A 19,818-nucleotide genomic window follows, 5' to 3' on the forward strand; every position below is an offset into this window, starting at 1 on the left:
GAGCTCAGTGTCACTGGGGTTTCCGTGCTTCCCAGAGCCCAGGCCGGGGTGTGAGTATAGGGGAGAGTAGAGAGAACGGGGGTGTGGTGGGCTGCTGGCTCCTTCTGCAGAACCCAGGACTGCTGAAACGGTCCTTCCCCACCTCCTACCCCCCACGTTTGGCGGCTGTAGGGGTAAGTGAGGGGGAGGAACCAAGCAGAGCAGGAGGGGAAAACGAGGCCACAGCAAGAGAGAGATGGGTCACAAGATGAGCAGGTGCGGCCGAGCAAAGTGGTGAAGAGGCGGTGCCAGGAGGGTGTCCAGGGCCTGGGCTTCACCTGGCAGAGGTTTCTGAGCAAGCAGGGGTCCTGCGAATGGGAGAGCCCAGGGATTTCATGCCTTGGCCTGACCTCCGAGCGACCCCCCACGGAGGCCAGTGGGGGGGCGGGGGGGCCAGGCTGGAGGACCACTTACATATGAAAGGTTTGACGGTGCTGTGAATGTGCTTGTGCTGCTTGAGGCCCGAGGACGTGGCGAACGTCTTCCCGCAGTCGGGGCAGGCGTGAGCACGGGCTCCGACGTGCTGCGAGCGGATGTGGCGCTGTAGGTTGCTGGGGTCGGTGAACACCTGGGGGACAGACACCCTAGCTTGCTCCCTGTTCACCCAGTTCTGGCCGCTGGGGGGTGCTGCTCTGTTCCTTGCACCAAACCTGGCCCGGAGGTTGTCTCTGCTGTCAGGGTGACCCCCCAGATGACCTCAAGTGAGCTGCCGAGCCTCCCCCCCAGACTCTGTGTCTTCAACAATCATTCCTGGGGGAGCTGCGGCCAGGATGTTTGCAGCGGGAGCTCAGAACGCGTTTTTAGGCCGAAGGGCTCTGACACGCTGGCAGGGGCAGGAGCCCCCCACGGAGAGGACAGCGTCTGATCTCCCCGGCCTCCTCCCTAGCTGTGTGACCTGGCGCGCTTCCTCCTTCCCCGGTAGACGGAAGCACCTGAAGGACTGCAGGTGTCTTATGGACTCTGCACACTTCATCTGCATTTTGGGGGGGGGGCGCGGGCGGGAGCAGCAGGTGCGTGTGCATGTTACCTTCACGCAGTTCTCACATTCGAAGCGCTTGCCGCTGTCATGGGACATCTGGTGGCGGATGAGGTTGGACTTCCAGTTGAAGGCCTTGGGACACTGGTCACACTTGTACTCCCGTTCCTCTGTGTGCACAACCATGTGCTGCTCCAGGCTGCATGCGGACGGGGGACATGAGTCACCGGGGGCCTGCCTGCTTGCCCACTGCCTAAAGCCCCTCAGCCTCCCCCATGCCCTGCCCCACCCCGCTCAGAGATGAGAGTGAGTCCTGGCAGCGGGTCTGTCCACCTCCTCTATGGACAGGTCAACAGGATGGAGGGGCAGAGGCGGCCCTCCCACAGCACACGGGGAGGAAGCGGTGCCTGCACAAAGCTCAGGCCCTCATCCAAGACCACTCCTCCAGGCAGCCAGAGGCAGGGCAGGACCCCAGCTGACAATGCCTGGCTGCTCTTCAAGATGACCTTGACCTTGAGGCTAACCTTGGGCCTCGGAAAAGGGGTGCAGAAGCTTCCGACACTGCCATGAGCCCCAGAGTGGGGGCGGGATGGAGAAAACCCAAGGCCACCCCTGGCCTCCCCACCACGCACACACCAAGGAGGTGGGCTGGGGGTGAGTGGGTGGGTCTCCAATGGCGGCGTGATAAGGTGGGGAGAGCCCAGCTGTTGGGCAGGGGCGGCTGCACTTGGATGAAGGCGCAGCTCCTGACCCCCTCCTCTCGGGGGACGTCCTGTTTCCCCTCCTGTCCCAGGTGTGACCGTTAATCTCCGTGAGCAAAGCAGCAATACATCACGGCCCGTTAATTACGGGGCCCAGCCATCCATTTACATCAGAAACGCTTGGTCCTTGAGCACTGGCAGATTGTATCTTTTTCCCTGTTGTTAATTGTGATTTATGTGTTTATGTAAAGAAAACACGGACCCTCTTGAGCAGTGCTTACCGCCGAGGGCCTCAGTCGGGATTTGCCCAAACGCTTATTTTCTCAGTCATCTGTTCAGGGCGGAGGGTTTCCCATCCCCAGGGATGCCACGGTGGGATTGGCGTCCGGTTCCCAGCAATACCAGAGCCACTTAGTGACCTGATGGGGTTTTACTCTGAGCTTGCGAGGCTGTGCTAGAGACATTCTCAGAGGCTGGAGGAGGGGCCCACCTTGGAAAAGTCTTCAGGCTTTCCTGGAGCACTAGGACCCAGTCCTGGCTCTCTCCCCATAAAGCCCAGAAGGCTCATCTTTCCTAGGGGTTCCCATGGGTCCTCAGGGCCCCCACGTCCTAGGGGAGGGCCAGCTTGTGCCTGTCCTAGGCTGACTGTGTCCAGCTGTCACGCGGCAGACCTGGCACACTGCGCCCACATCTGTGAAGTCTCCCAGGACAGGCGGGTTCCATCCATGGGGAGCAGAGACCTGTGCCTGGGGTGGGGGATAAGGGACCCCTGGGTGGTCCCTCCAGCTCCTGCTCACCGTGTGAGGAGTCCCGTGTGTCCAGAGAGTCAGGTCACTCCACGGAGCCCCGGGCAGCAGGGTGCTGCCACCCGCCCCCCCCAATCCTGGTCTTGGATCCTGCTTCAGAATTCTCACATCTTGGGTCTGGCCTGCATCTCTCACTCCCCTCCTAGGCTGTCTCCACAGCTGAGCCCTGCCTGCAGAATGGTGGGGCTGGCGATGTCTCTACCGGGCCACTTGTGGATCTTGTAGGGGTGCGGGGCTCGGAACAGGGGCCTGGCCTTCACAGCCAGAGCCAGGATTCCCTGTGGCCACCACCACCAGCTCCTGGGCCTACTCCGTCCCTGATGCCGGATGAGTGCAGGTGCCTGTCCCCGAGCTGTGCCACACCAGAGGGGGCCCTTGTCTCCACCTGTCCCTGGAACTGTCCGTGTGTCAGTGTGGACAGGGCTGGTTGGCTCCGGGGGACTGGGGGCTGGGGGGGCGGGGCAGGCCGGGGAGGGGGAGGGGCGGCACCTGTACTTGCTGGGGAACATCCGCTCGCAGTCCTTGCACTCGTGGGCCTGCTCGCCACCCCCGCCGCCGAGCCCCTCCGGCTTGAGCTCGTCGCCCAGACCCTCATAGAGCGGGGCCCCCACGGAACCACACGCGTACTTCTTGTGACGCCGCAGGTCCGGCTTGGACTGGAAGAGCTCGTCGCAGGCGTCACAGCGGAACGTGGGCTCCTCTGCTAGGGAGAGAGGAGGGGAGGTGGGTGGGGAGCACGAGTCGGGGCCCAGGCCCCGGGCCCGTGAAGGGGTGCGGGGGGACTCCGGGCCTTGCCTCCCACACTGGCTGTTCCCGCTCCTGCTTCCTTCCTGCCCCCACCTCCCTGGACCTAGGTGTGGCTGCCCCAGGGAGCTGGGGACTGCGGGGACCCCGTGTCTGCATCATCAGAACCCCCGAGAGGCCCTGGGCCCCACCCCGCATGGCAGAAGGCCACCCTGGGCTTGCGAAGGCCCTGCACTGGGGAGCAGAGGAGGAAGCTGGCGAGCGCTTTGTTTATGAATTAGGAGAAAACACGCGGCAGAGCTCTAATGCATCTCATAAATTACTGTCGTCAAGGTCAAACGAATTAAAAGGGGGGCAGCTATTATTAAGTTTACGAGGCGGCATCCTGACCACCGTGCCAAGCCAAACAGTCAGCTCAAAGCCATAAATTTCCCTGGGGAGACGACCTCTGGGCCCATCCCCAGGCCCCACCCCAGCGACGGCTGAACAGTAGCTTCTCCCCAGAGCGGGCGCCCCTTTCCTGCCCGAGGCGGGGAGTAAACATGTGCAATAAAAGCTCTTGCACTAATGGATTGAAAGGTGTGCGCGTGTGTGCTTGTAGCGAGTGTGGGAATGCACGTGTGCTTGTGCACAGGCGTGGAACTGTGTACGTGTGCGTCTGTGTGTGCACAGGCGTGCAGCTGTGACAAAGTGTGTGTGCGCGGGTGTGCACGTGTGTTCACGTGCATGTGTGTGCGTGTGCACGTGCTTCTGCATGTGGCTCCATGTGTGAAAATGTATGTCGCCGCATACATTCACGTGCGCATGCGTGTGCGTGCAAGTGTGCGTGGGTGCTAGGGCAGGTGTGCATGCTGTGTAACGCGTGCACTTACATTGCACATCTGAATGTATGTTTCAGTGCACACGCCTGTGCATTTGCTTGCCATATGCTCGTGGGTGCGCACGTTATGCACACACATTGGTGTGCAAGGCTGCCCCTGTGTCACACATGTTGAGTGTGAATGCGTCAGTGCATATATGTATGTGTGAGTGTGTATACACGTGTGCATGCTTTAGTGTGTGTTTATGTGCATGTGTGTGCATGTCTGTGCAACTGTGAATGTGTGTTTGAGAATGCGTCTGAGTATGAGTATGTGTGCACGTGCAGAACTGAGCCCTAGTGACCTTGGACTGACTGATGACCGGAATGGCCTGACCCTGAGGGATGTCGAAGCCAAGGAGGCAGGGAGATGGGGGGGCAGGAAGAAGGGGGTGCCCTCTGCCTCCTCCCGTGTCAGAGAGACCACCGTAACTGGGTGCCAAGGAACGAGTTGGGAGATTTGCAGCCTGCACAGGGTTTAGGGGAGAGCCCGGCGGGAGCGAGGACCTCCTGCTCACGACTAGAAGCTTCCCTGAGTCTAATGGGGGAGGTGCCATTCCCATTTCTGGTCATACCCGGCATCTCCACCGGTGGGCACCCGGATACCCCCCCGCTCCCTGACACCACGGGGCAGACTCCATGGGAGCTGGCTCTGGGGTGCCCCTGGCTGGACCTCCGGGGCTTGGATGACACCCTCGGAAGCACAAACATGACCTCTGTTCCCATCTGTGCATGGAGGTGGATATCTGGGTGCCAGGGAAGGGCTCTGTGGCAGGGCTGGGCGGCTCCAGCGCTGGTCCAGGCGCCTGGCCGGCTCAGTGTGGACAGCCTGTCGTCAAGGAAGTGTTCGCTTGGAGGAATACACACAAATGGGGAAAAGCGGCTCACACTGAGTCTGGCAGTCAAGTGATAACACCCAGGCCCTCACTGGGGCTGAGAGCATGGGTTTGGGCCTCTGGGACTTGGAAGTCTCTGCCCATAACATCTCCCAGAAAGGCCGCCCCTGGAGCTTGCCCTGGACTCAAGCTGAGCTGCAAAATGGATGGGAGGGAGGCAAGGCCAGCCTGTCCACGCAAACCCCAGACATGGGGCAGGAGGAACGGGAGCGGTGGGGCCCACGGCCGCCTGGAGCGCCAAGGCAGAGAAGATTCTGAAACAAAAGCCATCTGAGCACTGGGCCGGTCCCCAGGTAGCGGGGTGGAATGCCAGGCACCAAGCCCAGGGAGAACGCACATCACGAAATAATCACCCCGCGAGTCTACACAGCGTCGCCTTTGAAGCGGAATTCGAGCGTGCGACCCCTTCAAGAGAGATGTCTCCTGGAAAATAACGCGAACGGCCGTGGAGACACTCGAGGTTTCGGGAGCCCGCACACAGCCAGCGCTGTGCGAGGAGCCGCGTGCTGTTCGCGCATCCAAGGCATCCACACCCACCCAGGAGGACACTCTTTTTCTGCCTCCTCGAAGACTGGGAAACAGAGGCCGGGACGCACAGACAGGAGGTGGCAGAGCTGTGTAACTGGAGCTGGGGCACCGGGCGGGGCCCGGGAAGTGGGGTGGCAGAGTCCCAGCTTCCCGCGAGGGGCCCGGAAGAGCACCAAACGTGGCGTGTGAGCTTGGAACGGCCTGGCTTTCCCCCGCAGGCCCTCCTCATCTTTAGAAATGTGGATTTCCTCTACATCTGAGGACCGAGAACACCATCTCAGAACGGAGCCGGATGCATCGACCCCACACAACTGCCCCTGTGGGTTTGTTCTGACTTCCTGGGGCCCTCCCACCACCACCGGCGCCGCGAGTGAGTTCGAAATGCCAGTTTGAAGTTTACTCTTTCTGGACCCAACTGGGAACAGCCACAGAAGTTGAAATGTGAAAACAAAGACAAGAAGAAAGGCCAACCCCACCCGTCCATACCACTGACCAACTTACTTTCTCAGTTTCGATCTGGAATTTGGACTTAAAATGAAAACCGAGCCTGATTTCTCGCCCTGATGGCATCTGAGGACGTCCCGAGGCCATGAAACAGATGGAGGAGATACATGTGGCCCTCCTCCCCTGCCCCCTCATCCCCGCACGGACCCAAGTTCGCCCCGGGTGAAGGATGGAGCTGGGGCCGGCCGTGGGTGAGCCCCCCCTCCCCGTGCGGTGGTGTGGACAAGTGTCCCAGCATCCTCCACACAGGTAAGGCGGGCACGCAGCAGCCACGCCGAGGGCTCGCTGGGTGCGCCACGAAGGATGCGCACAGCCCGTGTGGTTCCACTGCCCCGCACGGTAATTCCACATTAACAAAATACTGAAAGAATATGCTACATTCCGGTTATATAATGTTACATTGTATGACACGGTACTGCAGCAGACCATGTTGTCCTATTATGTTATGTTATGTTATGTTATAATCCGTCTCATATGCTCCGTACGCAAGTCACTGCACCCTCTTGACTTTTTATGGAGGGGGGGAAAGTTAACCATTTGGAGCCTTTCTCCAAAGAAAAGCATATTTGAATGGAAATGATTTTCTTTATTTTCTCCCAAGAGCAAGGAGCTTTCCTGAAAGAGAAATCTTTCCCCTCTCCGCTGAGAGTAAAAACAAAATAAAAAGTCGCTGGAACTAATGAATCCGAAAGTGGCTTCCCTCTGCTCTGAGTCACTTGCAGGGAAATCGGAAGCGCGTTTCTTTACAAAGCTCCAGCTTTGAAAGAGCATTCCCAGGCTCAGACCCGCAGGCCCGGCACGCGCTGCCCCCGGCCGGCTGGCGACCCGGGGCCTCCGTTTCTTCCGCGATACCTGAACGTTGTTCCCCCCGGAAAGGCCCCTGCCCCCAGAGCAGCACACAAAAATCGTGATTCGAGACTGAACTCCTTTCCTCTGAATCTGGGGGCGGGGGGGAGTCCGTGGGGGCCGCGGGCTGGGGCAGAAGCTCCAGGTTCTCCCCAGAGCAGACCGGACCCAGGAGTGCCAGCCTGAGGTGGCGTGTGTCAGGTCTGCGCCTGGCTGTCTATCTGAAGTTCCGTCAGCAACTTTCCATGGCAGACCAGGAATGTAACAGAAAAATACATGAGTGCCTAATGGCTTCAGAGAGCCGAGGGGGACACAATTATGCGGCGTGTACGTGCTAATCTACCAGACTGAGGCTCAAAGGCGCTGGAGAGCCCACTCCAAATTCCCGCCGTGATAAGGGGCCTCTGCGTTTAGCTGGGGCTGGGATAAAAGATTTTTTATGATAATTATCTTAGTGAGGAACATTTTTGCATTTTCTTTCTGTGTGATTCGGAGTTTAGCCGGGGAGGGGGCGGCTGTTGGGGGGCAAGGGGGTGACCGCGACAGCAGAGAGCATGAAAAGTCAGACATTTGATGCTGGACTATTATGTGTGGAAAGCAATTAGCCCACAAACGTTTGATGAATTATTAGGGAAATGTGGACCCAGTGCATTTGAGATCTGGGGCCGGGGCTGGGGGTAGTGGTGGTGGATAGCAATCAAGGTTTTTAAAACCTTTTGGAAGAAAGAAGTTTCATTATAGAAACGAAATCTCCTCGCACGCTCCCCTGAGGTGCGTGGGTTTATCTTCCCAAGTTCTGAGCTACCTGAGCTCCATAGGTCTTTTCAACAATTGTTTTAAGGAAAATGAGACCATCCCCGCACGACCCAGACCTCAGCCATTTATTTTTCTTTTCTCGACGGCCTAATTAAAACCAAACTCCAGAGGCACGTACAGATGGGACCCGGCTCTGCGGCCTCCAGTACGGCAGCTCAGAGACACGGGCCGCGTGCAGGGAGGACCCTCACTGCCGGGCCACGCTCAGGGATCGAAAGGGTAAATTAAGGCAGAGATCTCTGCGTCTGTCCCGGGCCCAGCCACGGCCGCTCCCTCACGTGACATTATTAGAGGAACTTGCGGTAAGTGGCGTTAATCATTAAGCCTCTGTGCCTTCGAGGGGGGGGAAAGAAAGACAGGAAGGGGAAAACCAACCTCCCTCCTGCTCCAGCGAGAGTGGAATCGCCAGCCCCTGCCGGGAGGGTCTCGTTCCAAGAAAAGACACTGTGTGCTCAGTGGTGGCACGCAGAGAGTTAATGGACAGCCCTCTACTGCCAACACAGCGCTCCTCGGATGGACGTGAACACGGTTCCAGAACCCCAAGGTGAATGGCACATTGCTTCACAATGTGGATGAAGGAAAATAAATCTACATTTCAGAAATCCTAGCGTCTTTGCAGCAGGAATTTTTCTATCGTCCTCTGAGATGCACTCGGGTGTGGATGAGGGAGGGGGGAGCGAGCCCGCTGGACAAGCACCGAGGGACGCGTCAGGAGCGACGGGCAGTGGGAATGCTTTCTGCACAAGTCGGAGGAGCTCCACCGTCATCCCTGCCCCTGGGGGACCCCCTTAGCCCGGTCTCACGGGCATTGTCTTGGCCAACTCATCCTTAGACATTGTTCTCCACGACACAGATAATGTAACATGTGTTCCCCCTCGCGAAACCAGTTTTCCCTAACGTTTCTCTCGGACTTCTGCTGTTGACTACAGACAGACATTGCTCTCAAGACATACACGCCGTCACTGCCCTCTCCTACATGAGCCCCAAAGTCTCCCATGGCTCTGGAGGGCGACGGTTTCCAAGCAGCAAAACTTCATTTTTTGTTTTTGTTTTGTTTTTTTTAAGTACTGGGGAGAGCAAACCATGCGGCTGCTGATAATAATAATATAGTTAAAAAAAAATCCCCCGGGGATTCTATGACAACAGATACAAGGCCACACGACACCGTTCGCTCAGATTGTCTGCAGTGCTATCTTGAATGTGGCGTGTGGCCCGTATAACCCACAGATGGAACAAGCACGATGCTTCGGCTGGGAGGTTGTGAGGGGGCCTGGGGCAGGAGCCCAGGAGCGCGGCCCCTGGCATGCGGTGTGATGTGATGGGAGGCCTCAGGAGCTCCTGCCGGGTGGGGGGCTTACCATCCAGACCGGGGGGCACCGTCCCCAGGGAGTACGCGCCTTCCTTCACGTGCACCAGCAGCTCCTCCCCAGGCTCGATGTCCTTGATGACTTTATAATAAATCTAGGACGGAAAAGCAGAGAGAAGGGGTGAGAGCGGCCGTCCTTGCTGCTCAGAGCCACGCTGGGCACACGCAGGCAACACTGCTCCTCGCCGGGGCCAGCCCGCTGGCCCCTGGACCTGCATACTCATGGCTGCTAGGGGGTTCTCCTCTGGAACTTTGTAGAATATTCTCAGAAGGACTGGAGGCCCTTTAATTTGTTTCATCCAGTTGTTGGATATTGGTAAAGGGGATGCAAGCTGAAATCAGTGAAGATGAACCCCAAAGTTCCCAGGCAGGGCGTGTCCCAGTGGACGTCTCAGGGAGGGTGGCTCTTTTCATCCGGGAGCAGGGCCTGGCTCCCCTTCTCAGTGTGTATGCTAGACGCCCTTTGCTGCTGGGGGTGGGGTGGCTTGGGGTCTAGAGGGGGTCGAAAGTGAATCTGCATGTTTTGAAATTGGGCCACGAGCTCAGACAGAGGCTCCGTGGGCCAGGGCAGCAGACTGGCAGTCTCACACGAGCGTGGACTCCGTTCGCAAGGGAAGGCAGAGGGGCACATGTGCCTGCAGCAAGCTCGGTGCCCAGCAGCCATTGGGGCCTAGATGGGGGTGCCCCTGAAGACACAGGGGACTCAGGGCAGGTCTTGCAGCCCGGAGCAACAGACCCTGAGGTCGAGGGGAGGTGATGTGGTATGTCCAGCCTCAACACTCCGAGTAGCTCTGCAGTTTGCTGACACATGCCTGGAAAAGTGGCTGCCTGCCCTGGAGGTGTGGCCAAGATTGGAAAACGCTACGGCAAAGAAGGGCACCAGGACAGGCTCGTTTGGGATGGCACCCAGGAAACAGGCTGCAAAGGCCTGGGTGACTGTGAGAGAGGACTGGGTCTCCTCTGCCCGGGACGCCCCACCCTCTCTGCAGAGCAGTGACACAGGTCCTGCGGGGGGGCAGGCACCAGCTCCTCACACGAGTGGGGCTTCTACACCAGGGATCGTGCATCTCAAGTCCAGAAATGCCAAACAGCCAACCCACTGCCTGCCACCCTGGGTCTCTATCCAGTTAACAGTAACCAAAGTGCTTCCAGGAGTCCGAAGGCCCGGCCATGGGGCTGACCGGGAGGCCAGAGAAAGACCAAGACAATTCCATCTGCCCTGGGAAATGCAGGGGTCCCGGCTTCTCCAGGCTGATCCCCCCCAGAGGCCCTCCGGCACTGCCCTCCTTGTGGAGGACCTGGGGGTGAGGGATCAGGCCAGACCGTCTGGCAGCAGCGGGACGTGGTTCGGACACCCACAGACTGAGCTGGGCAGGCGGCCCGCAGGCCACTCCTGCCCCTCCTGCCCCTCCCTTCACCCCCAGGCCCTGGGAAACATCCGGAAGGCTGAGTTTCCTCCTCCCTTGTCGGACCCCTTTTCCCTTCCACAGGCCACGTCCGTGTGGACTCCCTCACGAACCGCCTGTCCTGACTCACCCCAGAACAGCAGTAGGGAGCTCCCGAAAGGACACACAGAGCCGCACTGGGTCCCCAGCGGTCACCTGGATTTACTGCCAGGCTGCGAGCTTCCTCTCCCCTGTACTCGGTAATTTTATTTGGCAATTGTTCTCAGATACATTGTGAAATTAGTGAAAAGATTTTAAAATGGAGAATCGAATCTGAACCTCATTAACTTTTGTAATTAAGGCAATTGTCAAGATCCCAGTTTTGTATCATTTTATCTAAAAAATGACAGTGGCCAAATACTTGTTCTACAAAACTCAGACCTGAGCCGCTGTGTTTCAAAACGGGATCCAGGCCCTACGGGGCGCCCCCACAAAGCCCGGGAAGCCCAAGCCGCTGCTTCGGCTGCTCATTCCTCAGCAGGGGTAGCTCCCTTCCATCTGCCAACGCGCTCAGCGGGCGTGCAGGCTGGGGCCGGGCTGGGGACAGAGGAGGGTCCGTGGCCGGGTTCCCGAGGGGCCCCGTTAGAGGGCAATGGGGCCCGCCCGCTGCCGCGTCCCTCCCGAGGCCCCGCTCTGACCTGGAGTCCCGCTCCGCGTGCAAGGCTCCTATGGCCACGTCCTCCCTCCGGCCGGGCTGCTGGGCTCCTATTCGGGCCGGCCGGGGCTGGCGGGGGGCTGGGCGCGGCCCGCCTCCCCTCTCCGCCTCCCTGTCCGACCCCCTCGGAGGGCCACCCGGCCTCCGGGGACCCCCCACCCTCCTCACCCCCCTCCCCGAGTGCCGCTGGCTCTCCTGGGACCCCCCACCCTGGCTCTGAGGGCCACCGGACCTCCTGGAATCCCCCACCCAGATCCAAGGCCGCCTAGGTCCCCGCCCCCACACCCCTCCCAGCTTCGAGGGCTGCCCAGTCTTGCCGGGACCCCTCTGCAGCCCCCACCCGCACTCCCAGGCTGCCTGGCCTCCCAGGGACACACGCTCCGCAGCTGCCGGCTGGAACCCCGAGCTGGAACCACGGAGCAGAGGGAGGGTCTAGTGCTCTTGGCTGTGGGGAGCAGTTTTGTGCACAGCGGGCACCCCCTCCCCAGCCCAGGACCTGCAAGACAGCCCTCCAGGCACCTGGCAGGGCTGGAGCGCAGGACACCAGGGCAGTGGCCCGCCGCCGTGGCGGCCTGGACTTTGAGCGGCAGACGGAATTAATCGCTATTAGTGCTAATTGCAGGGCTAGGCCGGGTGGGGGGCGGGGGTGTCCCCAACCTGCCTCCACCTGGAAGGGGGGCCGGGAGGTGAACAGGAATCAGCCTGAACTTTCCCGAACTCTGTGGTGCGGCCACTGCCGAGGTCAGGGAGGTGTGAGGGTGACTCCGGTGCACACGAAAGCCGGGTGTTTTTACGACCTGTTCCCACTGGCACAAAGGCCTTATCAGCCAGACTCGCGGAGAAAGTCACGGTTCCAGGTCCGCAGGCTCTGCCGACTTCCCGGGACAAAGGCCGGCTTCAGTGGGACTGAGGCCTGGGCGGCTCCTGGCCTCTGGGGCGTTACAAATTGTGCATTTACTATGCTGAGCCTCTAACACCTGATTCCTGAAGCCCCTTCAAAATTCCTGACGTGGATTGGTAAGCTCCCTTCCACTGTGTGCCCCGCAGCGGGCCGGCGTCTCGGAGGGGCTGAGTGCTAGAGTTTCCACGGGGTGGGGCGGGGCGGGTCCGTTCCTCCAGGAAACAGAGACCCTCCCCTCTGATGCCAGCTCAGCCGCGGGGAAGGGAACGAGGTCTGTGGAGGTGACAGCACCCAAGAGCTCACGGCTTTCCCCCACAATCTGCAGCGCCCAGGCTCCTGAGACCCTGTCTCCGGGTTCCGGGTGTGCGGCTGGGCAAGGCCCAGCTGGGACCTTCCGTCTGGTTTCAGGATCTGAGAGCTGGGGAAGCCACAACAGCTGAGTTCACGGGAGCCTATCCACGTCTGCTCTTCAAGAGCTTTCAAAGGAACGAAGCCAAACAGATGGGGTCTGAAGTCAGGTCCTTGTTTCAAAGTCTCAGGCTCTTCTCGAGGACGGCGGCTCCACCGCGTGTGGGCGAACCACACCAAACCCGAGTCCTCCGCGCGACTGTGCTCTTCCCCTCTGTCCCTCTCCCGAACTGTGCTCTTCCCCTCTGTCCCTCGCAGGTGGACAGAGCTCCAGGACAAATCAGCGGCTATGTTCTCAACAGCAGGCGGGGAGACTGCCTGAGAGGAGCTGGGTTTCACACAGGCCCTTCCGAATGTCACTGTCGCCTTAACGACATTCTTTGAGACCAGGTATTTCCCGTTTACAATGGCTGCCAGTTTTGGCCACTTTCTCAGTTTGTTTTTTAAATATCAAACCTACTCACAAGGGTAGATACTGTTGTTGAATATGAGCAGTTCAGTTCCACGATTTTCATTCCTACTTAGTCTTAGAATCTTACAATTTAAATTCTGAGGAACTCCGCCCCAGCCACCCTGGGGGGCAGTGAGGAGGCGGGGGGGGGGGGGGGGGGAGGCCGGAGCGGACACGTTTCTCGGAAGCATGAAGGTGGCCAAGCGCTCCCTGCTTCCGCCAGCGCGAGAAGCGATCAAGGAGAGTTTCAGAACACGGGCGAAATCTCCTACAGCGCGTTTCTCTGTCCGTCCTGGATTCGGAAACTGGGCTGGAATCTGTGGAAGCTTCTGCTGTGCTATGTGAGGGCCTTTTCACGAGAGACAAGCGCCCAGCGAGGGGACTCAGAGTGGCCTGTCCGGACGGAGGGCCCTGGTCTTCGGGCATCTTTGTCTTTCGGGAAGCCCTGACGAGGCCAGGTGGATCCCGTGCTGCCTCACCGCTGCGAGGACTCTGGAAATGCTGCTGTATGTCCTCACTCGGGGTGCCCACACGTGGGCCGTCTGTGCCCGGGAAAGGCTGTGGACACCGGGCCCTGAGGCTGCCTGAGGGCTTGCGCGTTCGGTGTTTGGCTGCAGGCCAGAGCAGGGACAGGCCGGGAGCCGCCGGGGGCTGGGGCGCAGGCCTGTGTGTCTCTCTGGCCTGTCCGCCGGTGGGAGCCTTCCTCTGCCTGCTCTGGCCGCCTGCCGGGTCAGAGCTGAGCAGGAGCGCAGGGGCAGCACGTCTGGGTCGGCGACCCTCCGCCGGCTCCAGGAACATGCAGACAGTTCCTTCCTCTTGTCGACAGAGGAGACGGCGTGGCGTGCCTGGGCCTCGCCTCGCTCCTTTCTTCCCCTGCAGGGCTGTAGCCACTGTGTCCGCGTCCTCACGATCTTGCCGCTCTAACCCGCCACCGTCCCAGCTGCACACACGGGGGGAAAGTCCGGCACATTTCTCGGCCTTCGCCGTGCGGTTTGGACCGGGCGAGTGCGTCTGTGTGTATACACGGATGTTACCGGCTGCTTCAGCCGTCCTAAGTGGCGTTTCCTAATACAGCGTTCCGTTTGATGAACCCCGACGAGTGATTACAGCTGGCATTGGGAGGGCACAGTTGAATTTGTAGCTTATTCTTTGCGAAGAGAGGATCAGTTTGCTCTGAAGAGGGCGCCGGAAAATTGGGCAGCTTTCGGGACTCAAACGCATTTGACGTATACATTGAGTCTTTTGTAAGCCCGCCAAGAAACGCTGCGATGAATCCCCTGCCCTTTTCATTTCAAAGGGGAAATCGTATCTAATTGTTTGCCAGCTACCATTGAAACCGGCCAATCCGTTTACAATGTTTAATTTAGAAAATCATGGGGGACGAGAGCAGAGGGAGGAAGGAACGGGGTGCTGGACGCCATCCCACGAGTTCCAACCCCGGCGGATGGCTCGCACGCCCCGACAGGCGACGGGCGACAGGCGGAGGGTCCGCGTGCAGGGAGAGGAAACGAAAGCGAAAGACATGGGGCCTGGGCAGCGCGCGCTTGGCCGGGAGCACCGGGTTTTCATTAAGAACGAGCGTTGGCTCTCAGGCACGCGGTGCTGCGTGGCTATCAGTGGGCTAATCTGCGAACGAAATGCTTTCTGTAGCACGCTTGTCTGCTTCCACTTTGGGGAGCCCCGGCCCCTTGGCCCAGGCAGAGCGGTCTCTGCCCCGGGGCGGGGGGGCGTGCCGGTGCTGTTGGGGAGCCCCTGCCGCCCGACCGGCCCTGGGGGGTGTGGCGGGGGCCTCGTGGCCTCTCCTCGGTGTGCGGGGGGCTCCGGAGCCCGAGTCGTGCTCCCCACCCTCTATTTGTGACCCCAGCACCGTGTCACGCCATCCTCAGCCCCGCTGGCCATGTGACCTTGCCCCAGGGAGGCAAGGCGGACCGGGAGAGAGCGCGCTGTGAACAGGCCTCCGTGTGCGCCTTACTCCCAAGCTCTTGTTTTCATTCCGAACATTAAAACCAATCCAGGAGCAGATCCTGTCCGTCTCCTGAGAGGATTCAAATGAACTCGTTTGCTCGTAATTGCGGGAGAAGGAACCAACCACTGGCGATCCGAGTGTCTCAGATTTTCCGAAAGGAAAAGCAGGGGCCGGCGGGCGGCAGGGGGAGAGGGAGGCGAAGTGGCCCGGGGGCGGAGGAGGGGTCACGCCACCCAGAGTGAAGCGAGGCGCCCGTGGGCTTCCTGTGCCTTCCATTGACGCTAAGAGGGAAAGGTAAATCAAAGCGCCCCGGCGTCTTCGGCTGTGATCTGACCACCCCCAAAAATGCCAGAGAAAAGCTCTGTCCGCCCGGCTGTCTCCTGCAGACGCTTTGTTCCCAGCAGCCCAGCCGCCCCGAAGCCTGTGGCATCTCAGGACCGTCTGCGGGCTCCATGCGGGTAGTAAGCCACAAGTCACTGTGCAAGGGGCTGAGTCCAGGAGGGAATTCATGGCCCAGCATGGCCTCTGCTGCACTGCACTCCCCCGTCCAGAGCCGCAGAGAGGACACAGCAGAGTGACCAGCAGGCCACCTGTCCTCGAGGCCCCCCCGGGGCTGGGACCTCTTAGAGCCACAGGACGCCAACAGGGGGGTCTCGGGCATCAATGAGATGCTGGAGGCAGGGTTGAGCTCACGCCGCGGGTGCCACAGTCCACGGAGGAGGTGCGTGGCTGTCTCCAGAGGACACGTCTCCTGCCCAGAGCTGCCTTCTTCTCTGCCAGATCACTTCTTCCGGGAGCCGTGACTTCCGAGACTTTGTCTTCGGGACCCTGAGACCCCCTCCTGCCCGGTCTCCTTCGTCCTTTCAAAACCGGGGCTGAGGTCATGTGACTTGAGTTTCTGAAAACCATCTGGCAAACCACACCCTGCGTTATGGGTCTTTGATTTTCCGTCTGGACGCTGTCCCTTCGCTGTCCGTGCTGTCAGGAGCTGGTGTGTGTGTGAGATGGAGAGAGAGAAAGGGGGATTGTGCACCTCGGGGTGTCCGTGTGCGTGCGTGGTGGGGGGTGTCCGTAAGTGCAGGAAATCCTGGTAGAAACCCTTGGGATTACAGAAATCTGAGAAACCCCATTACTATCGTGTAATGTTTCCTTCTCAAAGAGAAGCCTGTCTTCAAAATCTTTGTTTTATTATTAATATTTCAGGGGAATTTTAGTCTGCTTCATAGCAACCGGTGTTTCCAACAGTCAGGACGGGAACAGAGGCACTGTCTGCGGAGGCCGCGGGGCCATCCCACCGAGAGAGAGCTAGTCAGCCTTGGGGAGGCTGTTGAAAAAATAGTTTTCTTAACCAAAAATAGTCTATTATACCCCTTTCAAAAAGACATTTCTGGGGCGCCTGGGTGGCTCGGTCGGTAAGGTGCTGACTCTTGATTTCAGCTCGGGTCACGATCTCACGGAGGATCGAGCCCTGCTTCAGGCTCTGTGCTCAGCGTGGCGTCTGCTTGGGATCCCCTCGCTCCCTGTCCCTCTGCCCCTCTCCCTGCTCACGCGCTCTCTCTCAACATAAATAAATAATTTTTTTAAAAGGCATTTCTAAAATTCTCTTTATTCATCCAACAAATATTGAGGCCTGTGTGGATGTATCTAAGAGCAGTCTCTCATTTTATTAAGAGTTAAAAATTATCAGTATTATTTTGCAAAGGAGAATATGCCCCACAATTTGCTCATCTTCCTCTGTTATCTGATATGCAAAGGCAAGACTTTGGGATGAAAATCGAGGCACCTGACAGCCTTCTGAGCCCCTCCTGACCGGGGCCCGGCCGGCCAGCCTCCCGCCTCTCCCCTGCTCCTGGTTCCCCGCGTGACTTGGAGGCCACGGCACACAGCTGGTTAAATGTACAGGCGCACCTCCTCGGGCACCTCTTTGCTCTGTAGCACAAGGAACAAGCGCCGTGGTCCTCAGAGTTGCTCCAAGGGTGGGGGGTCCTCTCTCCCTCGAGGGCTGGGGATCTGCAATGCCCCAGGCAAAGCAATTTCAATGCTTTGGGTCATGTCGGTGTTGCATATGCTTAAATGGGCACCCCAAGTGCCCTCTGAGCAAGTGAGCGGAAATGGGGGTAGTTAATCCCCCGAGGCCGTGCTGGAGAGAAACATCCAGCAGGTGGGGAGGGGTCTGAAGGAATTTCGATGTCATATTGGGTTTGAGTAAAAGAGCCGGGAGTGTTTCTGACCCTATGCTGGACCCTCGGGAAGGGTAAGCACCGGGGCACCAAAGTGGGGCTACGGGAATCAGTGAGACTTAAGGACCACCATTCCATCCCAGCAGAGGGTATCTCTGTCCCCCGGTGGAAAGAGATGGAAAGATGTTGCTGCAAACTGGTCAATTCCACGGGGAGCGGACGTACACGCGCCCCTGAAATATTAATAATGAAACAAACACGTTGGAAGACAGGCCCCCCTTTGAGAAGCTCACACATCTATTTGCTTTTCCAGAAGCTGGCCGCAAGCAGGTATCTACTTTGCTACTAAGGTCTGGTTCAAACACGCCAACAAACGTCTTTCTTAAAGAAAGAATCTGGATCCTTCGTTGCTCTATTCTGTGTCTCACAAGAGTGCCCCCCTGGGGCTGGCCCCACGGTGCTCCTCCCCCTGCCCCGCAGCTCCCGGACGCACGACCAAGGACACCGCGGTCCACAAAGGAAGGGGCCTTGGAAAGCCCATCTCTCCACGTGCCTACGTCCGATTCTCCTTCATTTGGAGGAAGGAAAAGTGTTTTTTTTTTTTAAGTTCTAATTTTTTATGATTCTTCTTTTGCTTTAATTTCTGCAGTATTTTTTGTAATCAGAAAAAAAAAAAACCCACCTAATTTTCAAAATGCTGGGTTCTAAGTACAAGCTGTCGACATCCCAGGAGCGGAGGTGGATTCAAACTTCACGGGTTTGTGAAGCAAGCACCCGCTTGTGTTCAGCGGGGAACTGCTCAATCCAGGCTGAGCCCCAGGGCCGAGAGGGAGCCCGAACAGAAGAGGGAGAGCCGGGGGGCAGCTCACGGGGGTCCTGGGGACCTCCCTGGTGTGTGCTCTCTGTGTTTCTTAATGCAAAACTGTCTCTCTGAAGTCAAGAGTGTCGAACCGCTTTTAATGGTGTGCACAGGCGATGGGAGAATGTACCCTTTGTTATGTGGTCTCTGAAAACATTTTTGAAAGCAGTGGAATCCCTTTTGCAGATGAAATCTCATGTGTAACCCCAAGATATTATAGGCAAAAGCAAACTGCTCTGTTGGGAGGGGCTGGGCCCCCCAGCATCCCGAGGAGCCCGGCAATCCGGGAGCTCCGTGGAAATGTGCCCGAGGTGCCTGGCTCTGGAGCATGGAGCCTCCAGGGGCCACTTGCAGACTTGTAATTAAAGATATAGACTAAGAGCTCCCAGCACTGGGGACGCGTGGCCTTCTAAGTCAAAAGAAACTCTGCATGGCATCTTCTATCCTGTTCTGCTCATGGGTCTGGATGGCCACCACGAGGAAGGAGAGCCAGAAATGTTTGTAGCAAGGATCAGGTGTGCCGAGCGGGTTCCTCGGCCTCCGGAGGGTTGGCAGCAGAAGTGAGGCGTCCCTTGGCCCTGGTGGGGCCGGGGGCTAAAGTCGGGTCCACCGAGCTCAGGAAAAATATCAGTTGGCGACCAGTGGGGCCAGGATTTTTTGCCCAAACAAGGCTGGTTCCCACCGCAGTCTGGCCAGGACGCCATAGGGATTCGCAGGGCGCTCCCGGAGGCTAGTGTGACCCTTCGGAGAGCCTGGCCAGACAGATCCCGGGAGACGAGGATGGTTCAGAAGCGGATGGGCCCGGCTCTGCACTTCCCTCCCGGGGCGGCACGAGCAGGGAAGGGGGCCCCTGTGGCTTCAGGACCTGCCGCTCCCGCGGCTTTCCTTCACGGAAACCACCATCTTTTGGTTCTCGAGCCCCGGCAAGCTGCCAGGTGAGGTCTCCGATGGAGCGACCGTGGGGTGTCGCTGAGCTCCCGGAAACTCGGTGCCGGCCAAGCGTCAGATCGCTGCCCCTGCCGTGGGACAGGGCTGGGCACGCGTCCTCGGCAGAGGCACAGCTGACCCTTCAGCTCGGCAGGCCCCGCGGGTCAGTTGGGGGCCCCGAGGCCCGAGGCAAGCTCTGCACCTACCTGCTCGTTGATCTGGCACATGGTAAGGTTCTGGTCGTCGCAGGAGCACGCCACCCGGATGTACTTGAGCCAGCTGCCGGAGCCCGCCTGACCAGCGTCCATGCAGAGCTTCTCGGGGCTCAGGTCTTCGGAGATCTGGCGGGGCACAGAGAACCGGGGAGGGTCAGAGGTATCCTGTGTGCAAGTCTGCACGCTCTGCGTTTGCCCAATGAGGGGCCAGCTGGTCGGGCCCTGCAGGAAGGCAGCCCCCAGCACCTGGGCCTCAGCAGACCCCCCGGGCAGCGGTGAGGTCCTTGTCCCACCCAGCTGCCCGTCCCGGGAGCCTCCCAGAGCCCTGCAGAGAGGAGGGAGGATGGCCCTTTTGCTCACCGAGCGGACTGCTGCCCTGGCCTGGCAGTGAAGGGAGCCCCCAGGGTTGCAAGAAGCCCCAGCAGAGCCGTCCCACATGTGAGAGAGCAGAGGCCACTGTGTCTGAGAACAGAGCCCTCTGTCAAGGGCAGCTGGGGCGTGGGGCTGCAGGAAAACATTCTAGAAGGTAAAGGTGTTGTTGGGGTGTGTGGCTGCGTCTGAGCGGGGTGCGTGTGCGTGTGCACGCCTGTGTGTGTGTGTGTGTGCGCACGCCCGCACAGCACGCACATCTCTCCGAACGTAAGAAAAACATTCCTTGTCCCTGAAGGTGGAAAGTTTCCATTTGACGCCTGGGACCCGCAGAGGCCGGCCTCTCGGCTCACCCTCGGCG

At 59.1% G+C, this 19,818-nt stretch overlaps 1 protein-coding gene across 8 annotated transcripts in view; it reads right to left on the reverse strand.

Moving 5' to 3' along the window:
• Positions 1-19,818, reverse strand: part of PRDM16 (PR/SET domain 16) — a 317,415-nt gene that overhangs the window by 33,477 nt on the left and 264,120 nt on the right. For 5 of the 8 annotated variants that reach the window (XM_087858579.1, XM_087858578.1, XM_087858576.1 and 2 more), the window contains exons 4-8: positions 19,080-19,214; positions 9,074-9,176; positions 3,012-3,225; positions 1,067-1,214; positions 454-607 (exon numbers count right to left, since the gene is read on the reverse strand). In XM_087858579.1, the coding sequence (XP_087714705.1) occupies positions 454-607; positions 1,067-1,214; positions 3,012-3,225; positions 9,074-9,176; positions 19,080-19,214 (754 nt within the window). The remainder of the gene's footprint in view (positions 1-453; positions 608-1,066; positions 1,215-3,011; positions 3,226-9,073; positions 9,177-19,079; positions 19,215-19,818) is intronic. The other 3 variants (XM_087858580.1, XM_045803488.2, XM_087858577.1) reach the window with 1 other exon arrangement.

This window comes from Ursus americanus, chromosome 33 (genome assembly GCF_024610735.1).
Source record: "Ursus americanus isolate L20-20 chromosome 33, mUrsAme1.1.p, whole genome shotgun sequence".
NCBI classification, from domain to species: domain Eukaryota; kingdom Metazoa; phylum Chordata; class Mammalia; order Carnivora; family Ursidae; genus Ursus; species Ursus americanus.